The sequence below is a fragment of the Strigops habroptila genome, chromosome 1 (assembly GCF_004027225.2).
Source record: "Strigops habroptila isolate Jane chromosome 1, bStrHab1.2.pri, whole genome shotgun sequence".
Lineage (NCBI taxonomy): Eukaryota > Metazoa > Chordata > Aves > Psittaciformes > Psittacidae > Strigops > Strigops habroptila.
The window spans coordinates 98,205,346-98,219,923 of record NC_044277.2 but is presented as its reverse complement, the minus strand read 5'-3'; the positions used below and the strand labels follow the sequence as shown (position 1 = coordinate 98,219,923).

At 42.8% G+C, this 14,578-nt stretch overlaps 1 protein-coding gene across 3 annotated transcripts in view; it reads left to right on the top strand.

The window, feature by feature from the left end:
* The window catches only part of PTH1R (parathyroid hormone 1 receptor), a 121,552-nt gene extending 110,653 nt beyond the window's left edge, over positions 1-10,899 (top strand). For 2 of the 3 annotated variants that reach the window (XM_030491617.1, XM_030491604.1), the window contains one exon: positions 30-10,899. In XM_030491617.1, the coding sequence (XP_030347477.1) occupies positions 30-392 (363 nt within the window). In that variant the 3' untranslated portion in view covers positions 393-10,899. The remainder of the gene's footprint in view (positions 1-29) is intronic. The other variant, XR_003992183.1, reaches the window with a different exon arrangement.
* The last annotated feature ends 3,679 nt before the right edge of the window (positions 10,900-14,578 follow it).

The window sequence follows — 14,578 nt, the reverse complement described above, 5'->3', positions numbered from 1 at the left end:
ATGCTTTTTTTCACCCCTTTATCTCTCAGGTCCAAGCAGAAATAAAGAAGTCATGGAGCAGGTGGACGTTAGCACTTGACTTTAAAAGAAAAGCACGAAGTGGGAGCACAACCTACAGTTATGGACCAATGGTTTCCCACACCAGCATCACAAATGTAGCCACAAGAGGAGCACTTGCCCTCCATCTCAATACAAGACTTATACCAGGGACCCTCAATGGACACCGGAATTTGCCAGGTTATGTTAAAAATGGGTCTATTTCTGAAAACTCCATGCCTTCTTCTGGACCAGAGCAGTACAACAAAGATGAGGAGTACCTGAATGGCTCTGGGCTTTACGATGGAGACAGACCTACAGTTCTTGTTGAAGAAGAAAGAGAGACAGTGATGTAAAGAGAGAAGGAGAAAAAAGAAGCAAAAGGACGGAAAAGGTTCCTGGAGAGCATTTAGTGGGCAAAAGAGTATCAGGCCATGCATCAGATGCCAAGGGTTTCCATACAGTTTCTCTGTTCTGTGGAACGAGAAGTTAAGTTATATGGAAAAAAATAAGTGAGCCACCAATGTGGCCAGCTGTTGATCACATACATATTCTCAAGTGATCTAAGTCTCCCTGGTGTTAACAGAAGCAGGGCTATCCAGACCCGTGGGCCTTGCTACTGCTGAACAACTGAGATACTGGGAGTTTGCGAGGGAGGGTTGCAAACCAGCAACATGGTCTTTGGACCTATTGGAGAGTGTGTGCAGCCAAGGAGGACAGGAGTCTCACCCAGTAAAGCAAGAGTCTTGCAGGGAGTGTGCAGTGCCATCTTCTTGCGAGGGTACAGGCCACCCTCAGCATCAGTGTCTTCAGTTTGGTTTGCTCTTTCCCTATAAAGTCTGCCTGGTAACACACACACCACTGACCAAGACCCACTGGGGGGTCATAACTGCCCACTTTTTCAGATAAGCACTCAATGCAGACAGCTCAGTACCACTGGCCACATGTTCTTTCCTTTGGCAATCTCACTCTTTTGCAAAATGCTCCTCTGGGGTGAGCAGGGTTAACAGCTCATGGTTGCTGAATGCAGGCAGACAACTCTGTTCTCCTTTCCTTGACCTGAGTCCCAGTAGCAAGCCAGAAACCAGTGCAGTTTCAGGATGGAAAATGTGCTTATCAGAATGTGTGACATTTCTGTTCTTCCAGATGCAGCAGAGAGAGGGGCCCTCCAAGTGGGTTGAGGCAGGGCAGGAATTTGCAGATCTTGGGTATGTGTGCCTCAGTGTCTGTGGCTAAGATCAGTTGAGAGGGTAGCCAACTCAGCCCTCCCTTTTTGTGGGTGCTCATGGAAACAGGCTTCAGTCAGTTTTTAAACCTCTAAATTGCTTCTCATTCCGCCCTCTGAATTTCCTGTTTCTCACTAGCCAAAACCCTCATTAGGAGAAAGACTCCATCAACAGTCTGTCTGTATCACCCAGCAGCACAAGCTATGGATGCAGCAAGACACACCTAAGTTCATGGGATCCAAAGGCAATATTTGCTGGAGAAAAGTACAGGAATTGCTCATGGATGGTCACCTTTGAACATCTTCTGAACTTTCCTATTCTTTGTGTTTTGGTCACACACACATGTATGTGCACCAGGTCAGACTCTTAGCTGATGTTAACAAGTCTAACTTCAACCAGATGAGAAAATGCTATTGCTCAGATGAAGAAATGTTATTGCAGTTACCTCCAAAGGGTAACTGCACAAGGAAATGCCCCCTTCCTACAGGAGATAGAGGCCAGGAAGATTTTGTCACCATGCAGATTTTCTCTTGCTGGTGATTTTTGCAGGGTGTGCCAAAAGATTGTTCTCTGATACACATCATCTGCAGCAGTGATGAAGAGGTACAGGCCTTGTTGGCCAACCATGTATTGTGTTGGGGCTGTTTCACACCAGCAGATCATCTAGCAAAGGGTCTCTGCTGTTTTCCAAGCATGATACAAGATTGCTCAGAAGTGGGAAATCGGGAACAGCGACTAAACTTCCTATTGCAGTACATGCTTCCACAAAGGAAGGACTCTGGCTGAGTCAGCCTGGATCCTCAATTCAGCCCCTGTTGTAACACCACCACTCACTTGCTGCAGTCTGAGAGTCAGCTCTTCATGGCGTTTTTTTTTTTTCTTATTTCTTTTTTTCCTCTTGGCATGTTTCTAGTAACTGAAATATTTCAACCTCACCTGACTGTTACTCAAATAGAATAGGAAAGAGGTATTGGGCAAGTCTGCAGAAGTCCTTTAGGATGTATGTGGGGCCAATGGGATAATCTGCCTTTTATCCTGATCCTTTAGATACAGCTGATGGGTCACATCAACCAGAACTTCTGAGATGCATCCAGCCAATGCAACCAGCTAGTGTTCTGAGGGCAATTTACTAACTTCCCCAAAACTCTGAAGGAGGTCAGGAAGAGAAGTTGGGACCTGGACTCTGTGTCCCACATCTTTAAACAACCTCTCAGGTTAGGGCCTGATCCAAAAACGAGTAAAGTTTAGGTTAGATATAAGGAAGAAGTTCTTTACTGTGACAGTGGTGAGACACTGGAACAGGTTGTCCAAAGAAGTGGTAAACGCTCCATCCACGGCAGTGTTCAAGGCCAGGTTGGACAGAGCCTTGGGTGACATGGTTTAGTGTGTGGTGTCCTTGCTCACAGCAGGGGGGTTGGAACTGGATGGTCTTAAGGTCCTTTCCAACCCTAACTATTCTATGAGTCTATGATTCTAAAAAACCTGCTCCCTTTGATATCTCTGAGTTTTGGATTCAGATGCGGTAGGGTATGTGGTGGATGAGAGGCAGTCCTCTGTCAGACACCTCTCCACTAGCTGCAGACATACATGAGCAGGTCTTTAAAAGCCAGTATTTATCTGTGACATTCTTTACTTCTTTTGTGTTATTAAAGTAAGTCAAATCTCATCAAAAACATTTAACACCAAATGGCAGCTATTTAAATGTAAGGTTTTCAAAGAATAATCTTTCATGCTCACTAATTATTGTTGTTGTTGTTGTTATTCCTATAACAATACTAGCAATAGTATTACAGAGAAGTTAAGTAATCTTTCAAGAGAAGTCAACTCTAGTGAAAGTTTGGCATGAAGAGCTAACCAGCTCTGCAGAAATCTGGGTTGGCCCAGCTACACTCACTCCTCGTCTTTTTCTCGCAGATGCTGGTATGGCTTCTGAAGGCAATCAAAGGGGGCAGAAGTTATTACCAGTTGGTTGTCAGAGTGTGTACAGCTGCGATATTTAGCATCCCATGTGGCTGAACCACCAATGAGAGAGAAGAACACTGAATATGCTGGCTCTGGCTTTCCACCTTCCAGAAGTACATTGTGCTTAAAACCTGCCAAGCAGATGCAATGACCCTGCTGACTTTTTCACTTGAAGAGATTTCTTAGTATCATTTCACTGCTGGAACAAAGGAAAGGAAAAATACCAAAAACCCCACCAGTGACTCACTATTTGCTTGTATTTCTTATTGAGAATTCAATATTAATAGCATGTTTAACAATCACTTAGAAAAGTTCAGTGAATTAGCAAAAGCCATAAAATTATTTATTAACAAATATGACACCCCTCTTAGAATGCAGCCCTCATTGAAATGCATTTGTCACTCGATTATTTAGAATAAATGTCTGAAAAATGTTAAGTGGAGATAAAAATTACATGCACAAGGGATGTACAGGGGAAGAAATATTCTCTTAATTCTTTCAGTTACAAATCATGCATACAAGATTTTCTTTTTTTTTTTCCTAGGTGTTCATGTGCATGAACAATATGCATGCAGAAATTCAGAAAATGTTGATAGCAAAACAGAGGAATAACTGCCATTAAGGCACAGCAGACTATATGTTTGTAAAAGCCTGTTGCTATCATTCCTGGGCTGACAACAAACTGTTGATCAAGTGTATAGTCACAATCTATTAGCTAGATATCCAAGAACATCCTTCACTGGTTTTAGTGAGGAAGGGGTTAGACCTGTGATGTCTAAAAACAGAGAAGAAACCACAGTTTGCCCTCGAAAGGCAAGCAGAGTGGTCCTGCTGGCATTTATCCAAAGCCTCTAAATTCAGAGTGGGCTCCCCTGTTCTTCTTCCATCATCAGGAAATGTGGGCATTTCTCAAGGACAGTTTAGCCCCATCCAAAGGTCTGAGTCCACCCGGGGTGACAATTCCTTTCCTGTCTGATTTACTAATGCAAACATACCCTGAAGGCCACAGAAAACGAAAATGTGGTGAGGCGAGAATACATGTTTCTGTGGTTCATCTAGAGACCACTGCAAACATGCAGGCAGGACAGTGTTTGTGAACTGCATCCTGGTTGAGATTCAACATGGGATTGTGGAGCAGAGAGAGCATATTGCTTTGGAGTTGGTGTGCAGGAAACACACAGACATTCTCAAGTTCACTTCAAGGAGGTCCAAAGGAGCTGGTTGCCTGTATTTTTCTAGTTTTCCCTCCTCCATGGTGTCAGATTTGTGGCTTTTTTCTTCATATCCTGTAAAGCAGCTGGCAACGCTCAGGGGTCTTTAGACCCTCTCACTTCTCTAAGCCTGCTGGGCTGGCACAGGCCGAGCTGTGCACTGCAGTATCTCAGCTAACTGGCTCACACAAGTAGGAATCTCCTTGCCCAATAACTTGCCCAATAACTCCAGTGCCACAGAGTTGTTGGGCTTGGGCAGGGAATCTCCATCCCTGGCAGGTTCATCTCATCCTACCAGCCCAGTGCCTCTTCTATTGCCACCCACAACAGCACAGTCTATTTTTCTTTATGAGTCCTTATTTGATCTACCTCTTTTCTGGATGGACACAGAGCCGTTAAATGTTCCTCAGCATTGTGTTTCATAAGGATTACTTTTGCCAGCAGCCTTGTCGGTTCTGCTTTGCCTGGATATGTGCAGACAAATGTTTTTACACCTTTAATATACTGCTTGGTCTAGGTTCAGATGAGATCATGTCTTGTCCTTTTTCTCGCTATTCCTCAACTCTTCTTCTTGTCTGATACATATCAAAGCCAAATCAGTTCACAAAGATCTCCTGAAATTGAACTCTCCAGCTAGGGATTGGCTTTATTTGTCTGTTTATGGGCAACTGGCTGAAGGTTGTAGAACATCCACAGTGCTGGTAAGAATTTTCCATTTTTTAAACTATAAAAATATATTAAAAGGAAAGTTTTGGATTTGGGTTTGGGCTTTTTTTTCTGTTTATTGCTTTGACAAACTCAATGGCTGGCTTAAAAGTTTTTAAATTTCAGGTTCTGATGTTTCAGAAAGTTAAGAAACCTCATTTATAGGTTGGGTTCTCTTGCTTTTTCGCTGGCTGATTTTTCTACACACCTTCCACCTAGAAAGCTTCAAGCAGGATTACTGATGATGAGGAGAGTGATCAGTACATCCGTTAACTCATTTGAATCCCTCACTATGGTCAATGACTCTTTCACCTGAAATAGGACTGCATGAAATAAGAGAAAGCACTTTAAGAGTTGACCTTTAAGGGACAGTTTGTATGAACCTGTGAAGTCTTTCAATGTGCAACATTGCTTCTTATTTGGGGTATGTGCTTTTTTACAGTTGTTGGTGCCCACGAGTTTGCTAAAATCCAATCTGTGCCTTGTTATGGAAAGTTATGCAGCAGTAATATGGTTCACATCCTCTCTTTCTGGCGTTATCTGAATTTTATAACATTTTAGCTGTAAGAGGAAGCAAAAGGATAAAAAAATCTGCGGCAGTATTTTCCAAACTTGGGGTGTAATGCTCCTCAACTGTTTATCCTATACCACAAATAGACATTGCACTGATGGTTGCAAGATGCTCAGCAGGTGAGGAAGATTTGTTTTAAGACCATGGGCAGGTTAATGTAGATCTTCACCATGCCACTGCCCTGCTGACAGTACCTGCTATAGAGGAGACAATGTTGCAACCTCAGGCAGGTCTCAGAAAATTGGCATTTTTCAACAAGCTTCATGCTGGAACAGGTTTGCTGTTTGATTTTTGGTTATTATTATTTTTACTGCTGTTGTTGATGGGCTGCCACATTCTGCAGAGTAAACAGAGGATATATATGATATCCCTGGCCAGCTACAGAGCTTTTCAAGCATCCAGTGTGATTCTCCAGACAGAGTAGATTTTATACCCCATTCCTCTATTCCCGCACCCTAGAAATTATTTTTAAAATATTAAATTGTAAGGAAAATGAGTTTGTGAATGACCCTATAAATAAATTTCCACCATGTTTGGCCATGGCTGTCTGGGTTTACCTGGAAAACATGATAGTTCACAAAATGTATGAGTAAAATAAAGAGCACGTCCCTCCCTGCAGACAGTCATTGGGAGGTGATTCTCCTTGTTTTGCCTATGGAAGTGAAAGGTTGAACCTGCAGACAGCAAATAATGTTGGCTCAAAGGAATTTTTTGTCTTGAGGCAGCAAGTCCTGCCATCTCTATAAAAATTATTGGGCTTATCCTGTTCCACCCAAGCTATTTTTGTGGCCTCTCATAAAATCAAAACTGAAGCTTAGTTCTTAGCTAATGGTGGGAGAGCAAAACAATGCAGAGATGAGCTGTTGTAAAGATGCGTAAATAACTGAAAAATATGAAAACATAATTCCACTACTTTGATTAAAAAAAAAAAAAAAAAAAGCCTGGGGAATCCAGATTGATTTTGCTTTCATTCAGGAAGAGCAAAAAAATGTGAGTTGCTTTGGTTTTTTTTTTTTTTTACCCAGTAGTGCTCTGCTGGCCAGAAAGTTTGAGCCAGAAATCTGTTCTTAGTGTTTACATGTCCTTCTTGACCTCTCTATAGGAAATCTTCACAGGCCATTGTGAATGAGGTGGGATGGAGAGATGTGCACGGACATGCAACTCAGAACCCACCTTTGCCTATGACCACCTACTGGTCATTTAAAGCTCAGAGACATCAAGCAATCTTGTGCTGAGATAGATAGAAATATTGCTCATACGCTGAATTTAGTGGTTAAATTAATTTACTGGTTAAATTTGCTCTCTATACATAAGCCTTGTAATAGGCAAAGGGTGCTTCTTTACTCAGCATTAGAAGACATCTTCACTGGCTGCTCTTTGGTCCATAGAAGGTTTTGAATATATAAGAGCAGGTATATTCTACTGAGAATCAGCAGTTGAAGCTAGGACTGAGACATCACCTTTTGGCAATGTTAGCAGACTCCCATGTAGCTACTTCAACTGTAGCATGAGGCTTATGGTGGACCATCAACCATCTTAGATCTTTGAGGCTGCTTTTCCCCACAGAAAGAGCACAAAAAGAACACCAGCAGGGTGGACACCCCTACCCTCTATATAGATCCCAAATTCAGACTGGTTGGAATTTTTCTCCATATTTAACTTCTTTTTTCCAAACTGGCTCTACAAAACAACCCCAAAAAACTTATTTAAAGAATTTGGTTAAGCATTCCATTTTCAATTTTAGATGGATGCAAATTCAGAGGTTTTTAATACCTAGAAGCCAATCTTAGTTCTCAGTTTCGAAACTAATCCAGAACATCAGGATGGAAACATGATTTGCTGAGATCAGCTGCACAGTGCTCAGGTCTCATCATACCCATTACACCAGGTTCAGAGCACAGGTACTCGGTGCTCTGAACACTGAGCTCAGAAAAAAACAGTCTTTTTTTTTTTTTTTTTTGTGAATTTATACGAAAAGAGCACAGAGAGCAAGAAAAAGACTTGCTGTCTTTAAGCCACACTTAAGAAGGATTATCAACAATAAAATACTAATTCTGAGTTATCATTTGTTTATTTCATCAGGTTCTGTTGAGTGCTCTGATGGAGTCTGTTCAGTGTCTGGCTTTCTGGCTTCTCCCAAGTGGACAGAGTTCTCTGTGGTGGACAGAATAGCTATAATAAGCGGACGGAGTCATTCAAAGCTGGTCTCTAGGGCAGGATAGTTAGAAACAGACCTGATGTTGATTTTATATTCATTGGCAGAAGGCAGAAGATACTCCACTGAAGTTAATCGAGTTAACTCAGTCCAATGCCAAGGCAAAACAGATCTGAATCTAGACCACAGTTCAAGACTCATGTACAATTTGCATAATGGAATTAAAATAAAGCTTCCAGCTCTAGCTACAGAAATACTCTGCTGAGAATTAAGAGACCAGGCTCGCTGTTTGGGATTAAATAAAAGGACACCCAAGGCATCAGCTGTCACATAGAACAATCCTGGTTTATCTGTTCCTGTCCAGAACAGTCTGTTCACCTCTCCGCCATACACTGTGGTTATTTAGCCACACTCAGCTGTTTTAATTGTTAGGGAATGTTCTTAGCCCCTTCTTTCTTTTGTTTTCTATCCTACTTGCATGTGAACTCAGATTCTCCAAGTTTCATGCTGTATTCCAGGTTTAAACTAGCTCAGTAGTATAAAAAGTTCAAGATAATATCATTTTGCCAGAACTTGGGAGGCAAGTGGGAAAAAGAATGTCACAGGGGAGCATTAAGAGAAAGATTAAAGAAGATCCTCTGAAACCTTTCCCACAGACCAGGGAAAGGTTTGCTAACCTTCAACTGAACTTGCTCATGTTTTGCTCATAGAAGATCTCAAGCCATTCAGTATGACCTGCAAAGCTCACACCATGCTTTTCCACTGTCTTCAGAGGGCTCGTGGTTAGAGCTGGTACACTGCTGTTACATATTGCTGTTTAATTTAAGTTAAATATTCTGATCTCCTCATGTGGTTTCTGCATCCTTCTCTAGGTTGGTCCATTAGTGCTGCTACTTCAGGGTACACTTGCAGAATTGTCCCTTGAACTCTCTTTGCATATGTGGCATGTGTTTATGCAGTCATTACTGCACCCACCTGTGGCCATCTCTCTGATGGTATCTCTTGATGGCATTCAGCACTGATTGGCAGTGATGCTGCTTTGTAAGGGTGCCAAAGGCAACATTTGCAGGAACAGAGTGAAACAAGCTTTGTCCTAATTTGTAATGGATTTGCAAGACTCCAGGAAGGGAGGGCAGGTCTGGAAATCAGCTCAGAGTCTGGCAGGGCCAGGAACAAAAGAAAAAGTTATGGAAGAGCTGACCCAGATGATCAGAAGTAATTAGGAAGTCTTATAAATCTGTCTTCTTTTCAGGCAGAACTCCCTATCCAGTACGGTTCTGACAGAGGTAGACTCCACTGCACAGTTATGCTTTCTCCTAAACAGGGATGTCTTGAGAGAGCAAATGAGGGGCATGTAACAAAGTCAGTACAACTTTCTCTTCTTTTTCTTCCTCACTGGCATTTCTTCCATCTTTTTCACCTGAAAAAGTGGAGTACATTAGAACAACTTCCACGTGAGAACCTGGAACTCAGAATCATTTCACCTGTGTCCCACAGAATAACTTCTCTCTATAACCATAGCAATTGTTTTCCTGGCACATTAACTAAGGAATTTGATTGTATTTTATTATCTTCCTCAGACTGAAGGTTAATGATTCTGGGCTAGCGATGTGGTGTGCAACAACACAGATGTGCTGGCATCAATTTGGGATTAAACCCTGACCCCATGAAAATCAACACCAAAATGTCTGTTGATTTCCATGGAGTGGGTTTCACCCATAAATTCTGAAGAGGAAAAGGATAATTATTCAAATAAATTACCTCTCCTGTTCTCAAAACCTTACTTGCCACCCCTATTTCAGGGTATCTTTTTGCTTTAGATCAATAGATAAGAAAAGTAAGGCCAGAAAGCAGACATCAAGAGGTAGAAGATGGTCTGAGTGGCAGTCTTCTTTCTTGAAATGCTTCACAAGTGACATTAGGCTTTTGTATTAGTATCAGCTTCTACACATGGGTATTTAGGATGTGGTAGATATTTGGCTAGAAAAAGGCATGGGATTAAAATGTTTGAGATGGATGGGATTGGTGTGCACTGGGTTTCCAAAATGCCTGGGCCTGCATCCTCTGAAATAGAGATCAAGTATCCCCTCAGAAGACTGTTTAAAACAAGCTTAAATGAAGGGTGTTCTCCAAACAGGCAGACCTTGGGTACCTAGAACAGAAGACAAAGCAATGACTTCACCAGAGAAGCAGTATCTATTTAAACCAGAGCATTATGAGAGGCATGAGCCCTTCTAAATATAGAGCTGGGTGCTTCTCATGAGGCCAAGCTTTTACCTTTTTATTTTTGTATGTCTACATGCTTCCCTGAGAGCTAATGGAAAGAGTGGACAAGAAGCCATTTGTTGCTAGAGGTAAAATATTGTAAAGGACAGGTTGTATGAGGTTGAGCTGGTGGGAGAGGAAAGTCAGTCGGTTGCAGAAGAGGAAGGACAGGCATAGCCAAGCACTGTCACCCAAACCCATCCTCTTGGCCCATCCCCGTGTTCAGAAACACTATGTCAATCTCTTGACATCTGCATGAGCTGAGGTATGCATGAAAAGACAGACCTGCTGCTAAAATTCATTGCTTTGTCTCAACAGCTTAGGGTGACCCACCCAGTCATGGTGGTTACCAGAGGTGATGGGGTCTGGGCATTAGAAAAGGCCTTGGCCATTCCCAGCGGTCTTCCAGGTTCTGCCCAGAGAGTCTGTTTTCAATATGTTGGCTCTTTTTTTTCTAGTCTGAGCAGGATGGAAAGGAGCTGGGGTGTGTTCTTCCCCCTCCAACATGAGTGCTTTCACTGAAGTGGTTTTTAATACCTTGCTTCACTTCAGAAGAGGGAGAAAACTGAAAAACTAAAGGACAAAACTGTGATTTCTTTCCATGTGTTACGGGGACATTACCTTGTGTGTGTCGTCAGGCAGGCATTTGGTTTACATTCCTCCACTTCTGCTTTCTGTATGGACCAAAGTAACAAGCAGAAAATGACAAACCACAGGTGTATGTAAAAGGGAATTAAAATAAAAAGAAACCTTTACTGATTCTCATGACATATTTCTTCTGTGTTTTTTCCTGCCTATAGGACTCAGAGCCTCAAAAATCCTTCAGCGACACCCTTAGATGGAGGTGGCTTAGGTATACCTCTGGGTTTGTGAGGAAGGAGCTCCATGAGCTCCTCCAGTTCATTAAGGATACAGAAACATGGGAGTGGCCTATGTCTCTGGAAACCCTTTGGGAAGACCTCACACTGGGTGGCTTAAATACCCATTTAAGCTTGTGGTTTTCAGGAGCTCTAGGAACAAGCCTGGTCAGCTCTCATCCATGCTTCTGCTGGGCAGCACCTTCTGGAGACATGGTAATTCAACCTTCTCCTTCTGCCTGGTTTAGGTCTAACATTCTAAATAAGGAAGCTGATATACTGAAGTTAATATTTAAGTCTTTTCCTCTAACAGTTTAGTCATGACATTTCTTTTGATGGAAGAGTGTGCTTTGCACAGGAGGAAGCATAGGGAAAAACTCTCCTTACCCCAACATTTAACACATTGCTCCTTGCCCCAGCATTTAGCACATTGCACATATTCTGTGGGTTATGTACCACCACTCCAGCAGCAGTCTCATTCTAGCAATATTTTCAGGAAAGCCAACCAATGACTACAGGTGGAAACAGGGAGTAAAAGTTTTCTGCTCTTTTAAATGAATAAAGTTGGAATGGTTGGACTGATTTGAAAGAACACTGAGGTCCCAGCAGCAAGAAGTGGGAGCACTGCTGACCAAAGGCAGTTGCACAAACACTTGCTCCAGATGGAGCTCTGTGGGTCTTGGCTGAGAATGAGATGGGCTGCTGTACAGATTGAGTGTCTTGATCCCATTCACTGACTTCGATATCAACATCAGATAATATCCAGGAGAGAGAACAACCACACTGCAAAAGGTGTTCACCCTTACAGAGCTCCTCACCCTTATCCCAAGGGGCTATCTACAATGCCACTTCAGTGTGATACAGGAGAAGGTCTGACTCCCATCCCATTCCCACTGCTTACACACAAACAAGCTTTGCACACAGGTTCCAACCTGAACTCTGGATCTTGCTAGAGATAGGTTGGATATGGTCTGAATCTTTTCTTTCAGCCAGGGTTTCTTCCACCTGAATGGAAGAGGTGTCCTGGCCTCAGTTCTTCCCGAGCACAGCATGGATGACATCAGACCCAATACAAGCTGGTAAATGACCAACCACTTAGGCAACAGTTGCTTGGGTGATGCAGTCCAGTGAGTCTGAGTCTTACCTTCGTCTCACATTAAGACTGAGTGTTTCCCACATCCTTTGCATTAACTTTCACTGGAGTAGAAGAGTTCATGGCATCTCTCTGGCAATGGCCCTAAACGTCAGCTGGAGAATGCAACAGAAAATTGCAGAACAAAAGTAAAGCAGTGGCAAAAGGCCAATTGGGCAAATCACCCTTTTCTCTCTCCCTAGTCCCAAAGCACAGTGCCTTCTAGATCTATTGGTCTAATGTGGTTGCAGTGGCTATTTTGAAGGATGCTCTCATGCCACTTGGTACACTCACAGTATCAGTGTCATGAGGGGCACCTAGTTCCATTCACAGCTATGCAATGCCTTCATCCAACATGGCAAAAACAATGCAGGGTGGTTTCCTGGAGCACTGCCCTCACAGAGAGTAAGGACTGTAACTGGGCATGAGCAAATTCTGCTGCTCGTATGAAATACAATCACAGTCAAACCTGACCGATGGAGACCTTTACAGAATGTCATCCCCACTGACTGGACTGCTCAGTAGTTTCAAGCACTCTTTAGAACTCATTTCTCCTGTAACCTTTCCCCTCTCATTTAGCCATTCCAAAGCGAATTGGTTTCAGAGTCCACAACTAAGCACTCAATTTTTGTTATGCACGAGGCCCAGATTCATGAAGACTCTTGCTTCATGCAGTCCTATGTGAAACTAGGACTCTTCTACACTCCACAAACAAATGGTGGATTAAACCAGCTGATGCCAGCTATGCACACCCTGCACTGCTGGTTACGCAGCACCAAGCTGCTTTCTTCCCACATCATGAGCCAGAGAAAATGTGACTTTATGAACCATCCCATTCTGGGGTGGCTTGGGTAATGGGTTGGGCTGGGCTGTTTATGGGAACAGGTAAAGCAAGGCCAGCATGGGATTTTGCAGCTTCTATGTTGATCGTATGCAGGATGTCTAATTAGGCAGAACCATTTTGCCTGTGAAGCAGAAAGGAAGATGACCAGCACAGCATGATGTTTTCCTGCAGTGGTGCAGTAGCTGGCAGAACAAAGGATGACTGGGTGCATTCTTCCTGGAGTTGGGCTGAACCACTTAGGTAACTCTATCCCAGTGAACACCTAAGCATATCCTTAGATACTTTGCCATTCTACTCCCACCCATGCTGCCAGGAGTCTCATGGGTAAGATGGTTCCTCTCCAACTCTTTTGTGTATTTTGAGCCAACAGTTCAACCCAAACAAGGGCAGATGAGAGCTAAATGTCCTTAAATGCAACCTAGATGAACCTGGAAAGGGATGTAGCGATACTGAATCAAAGACAGATAAACAAGTCAGATCTATAGTGACATAAAAACATACATTCCCCCCCCTTTCCATGAGAAACAGAAATCAGTTTGCTGCTAGCTGAGCAATTGTTGGTTCCAAATCCCTTCAGTTCTCTCTCGAAGAACAAAATCTTTACAATGAATTTTCCATTTCTCCACTGAATGCCACAAAGATTAACAAGTAATATTAGGTCCGCTGAAGTACCTTCATCTGCCCATGGAAAATAGAAGACGTCTAAGCAGCCAAACTTTGAGCAAGAAATTAAATCCAAACTATGTCTGTTTGGAAGCAATATCCCTTTGGAGAAGAGAAGGATTGATATCTGCCAAAGTGCTGACAGATGGTTTTTATATGCAGTGCTGTATAAATTTTCTGTAGGAGGAACACTGGATGCAGCAATGGTGAATAATTTATCTGAAGCAGCAGGTGTATTGCAAACTGTGTTTCAAGCTGGTTTGTGTGTGTGTGTGGTGAAGAAGGAGGGCTTCATCGAGTGGTAAATTGTGGCCACCTATGCAGTAGGATGTGAGCCAACGAGGCTATTCCATGAGTCTATCTGGAGTATATCTATCAGTTCCAGCAACAAAATAGCTCATGTAATACGTATTGAATGTGCTTTATGGCCTGCTTGGGAGATAGCATAGTAGCGAAATCACCATTATAAAACAGGAACCTGTAATTCTAATTTTTAAAGGCCGCTCATTCCTACTTCTGCACAGTTCACACTAGTTTGAGAAGGAATTAAATGAAAAATCCCTTCCAACCTTAAATTTTAAGCTTGATTTTGCAAGGTTTCTGCCCATGTCTCCCCCAATATTGCTGCAGTCCTTCCTCTCTCCTGAAGGAAAAAGCAATCCTGGAGGACATCTTAGGTCCCCGGATGTTGAACAGAACAGCCCTCATTAACCTTTTTGGAGAAACCATGGTGTTATTCTGGATACAAAGCCAGCCTTTTGGGGGTCATGAACTGAAAGGCTCATCTGGCACATGAGATCCCTCCTGTGGGAGAGGCCAGGAGTTAGGCTGTAACTGGGAAATCATTCCTAACCAACTGTAGGAATCACTTTTCACCCCTTACAGCTCCAGACAAGACAAGACCAAGCCAATCCTCTGGCCTGCCTCCCATACCATAACCTTGTAGTCTAG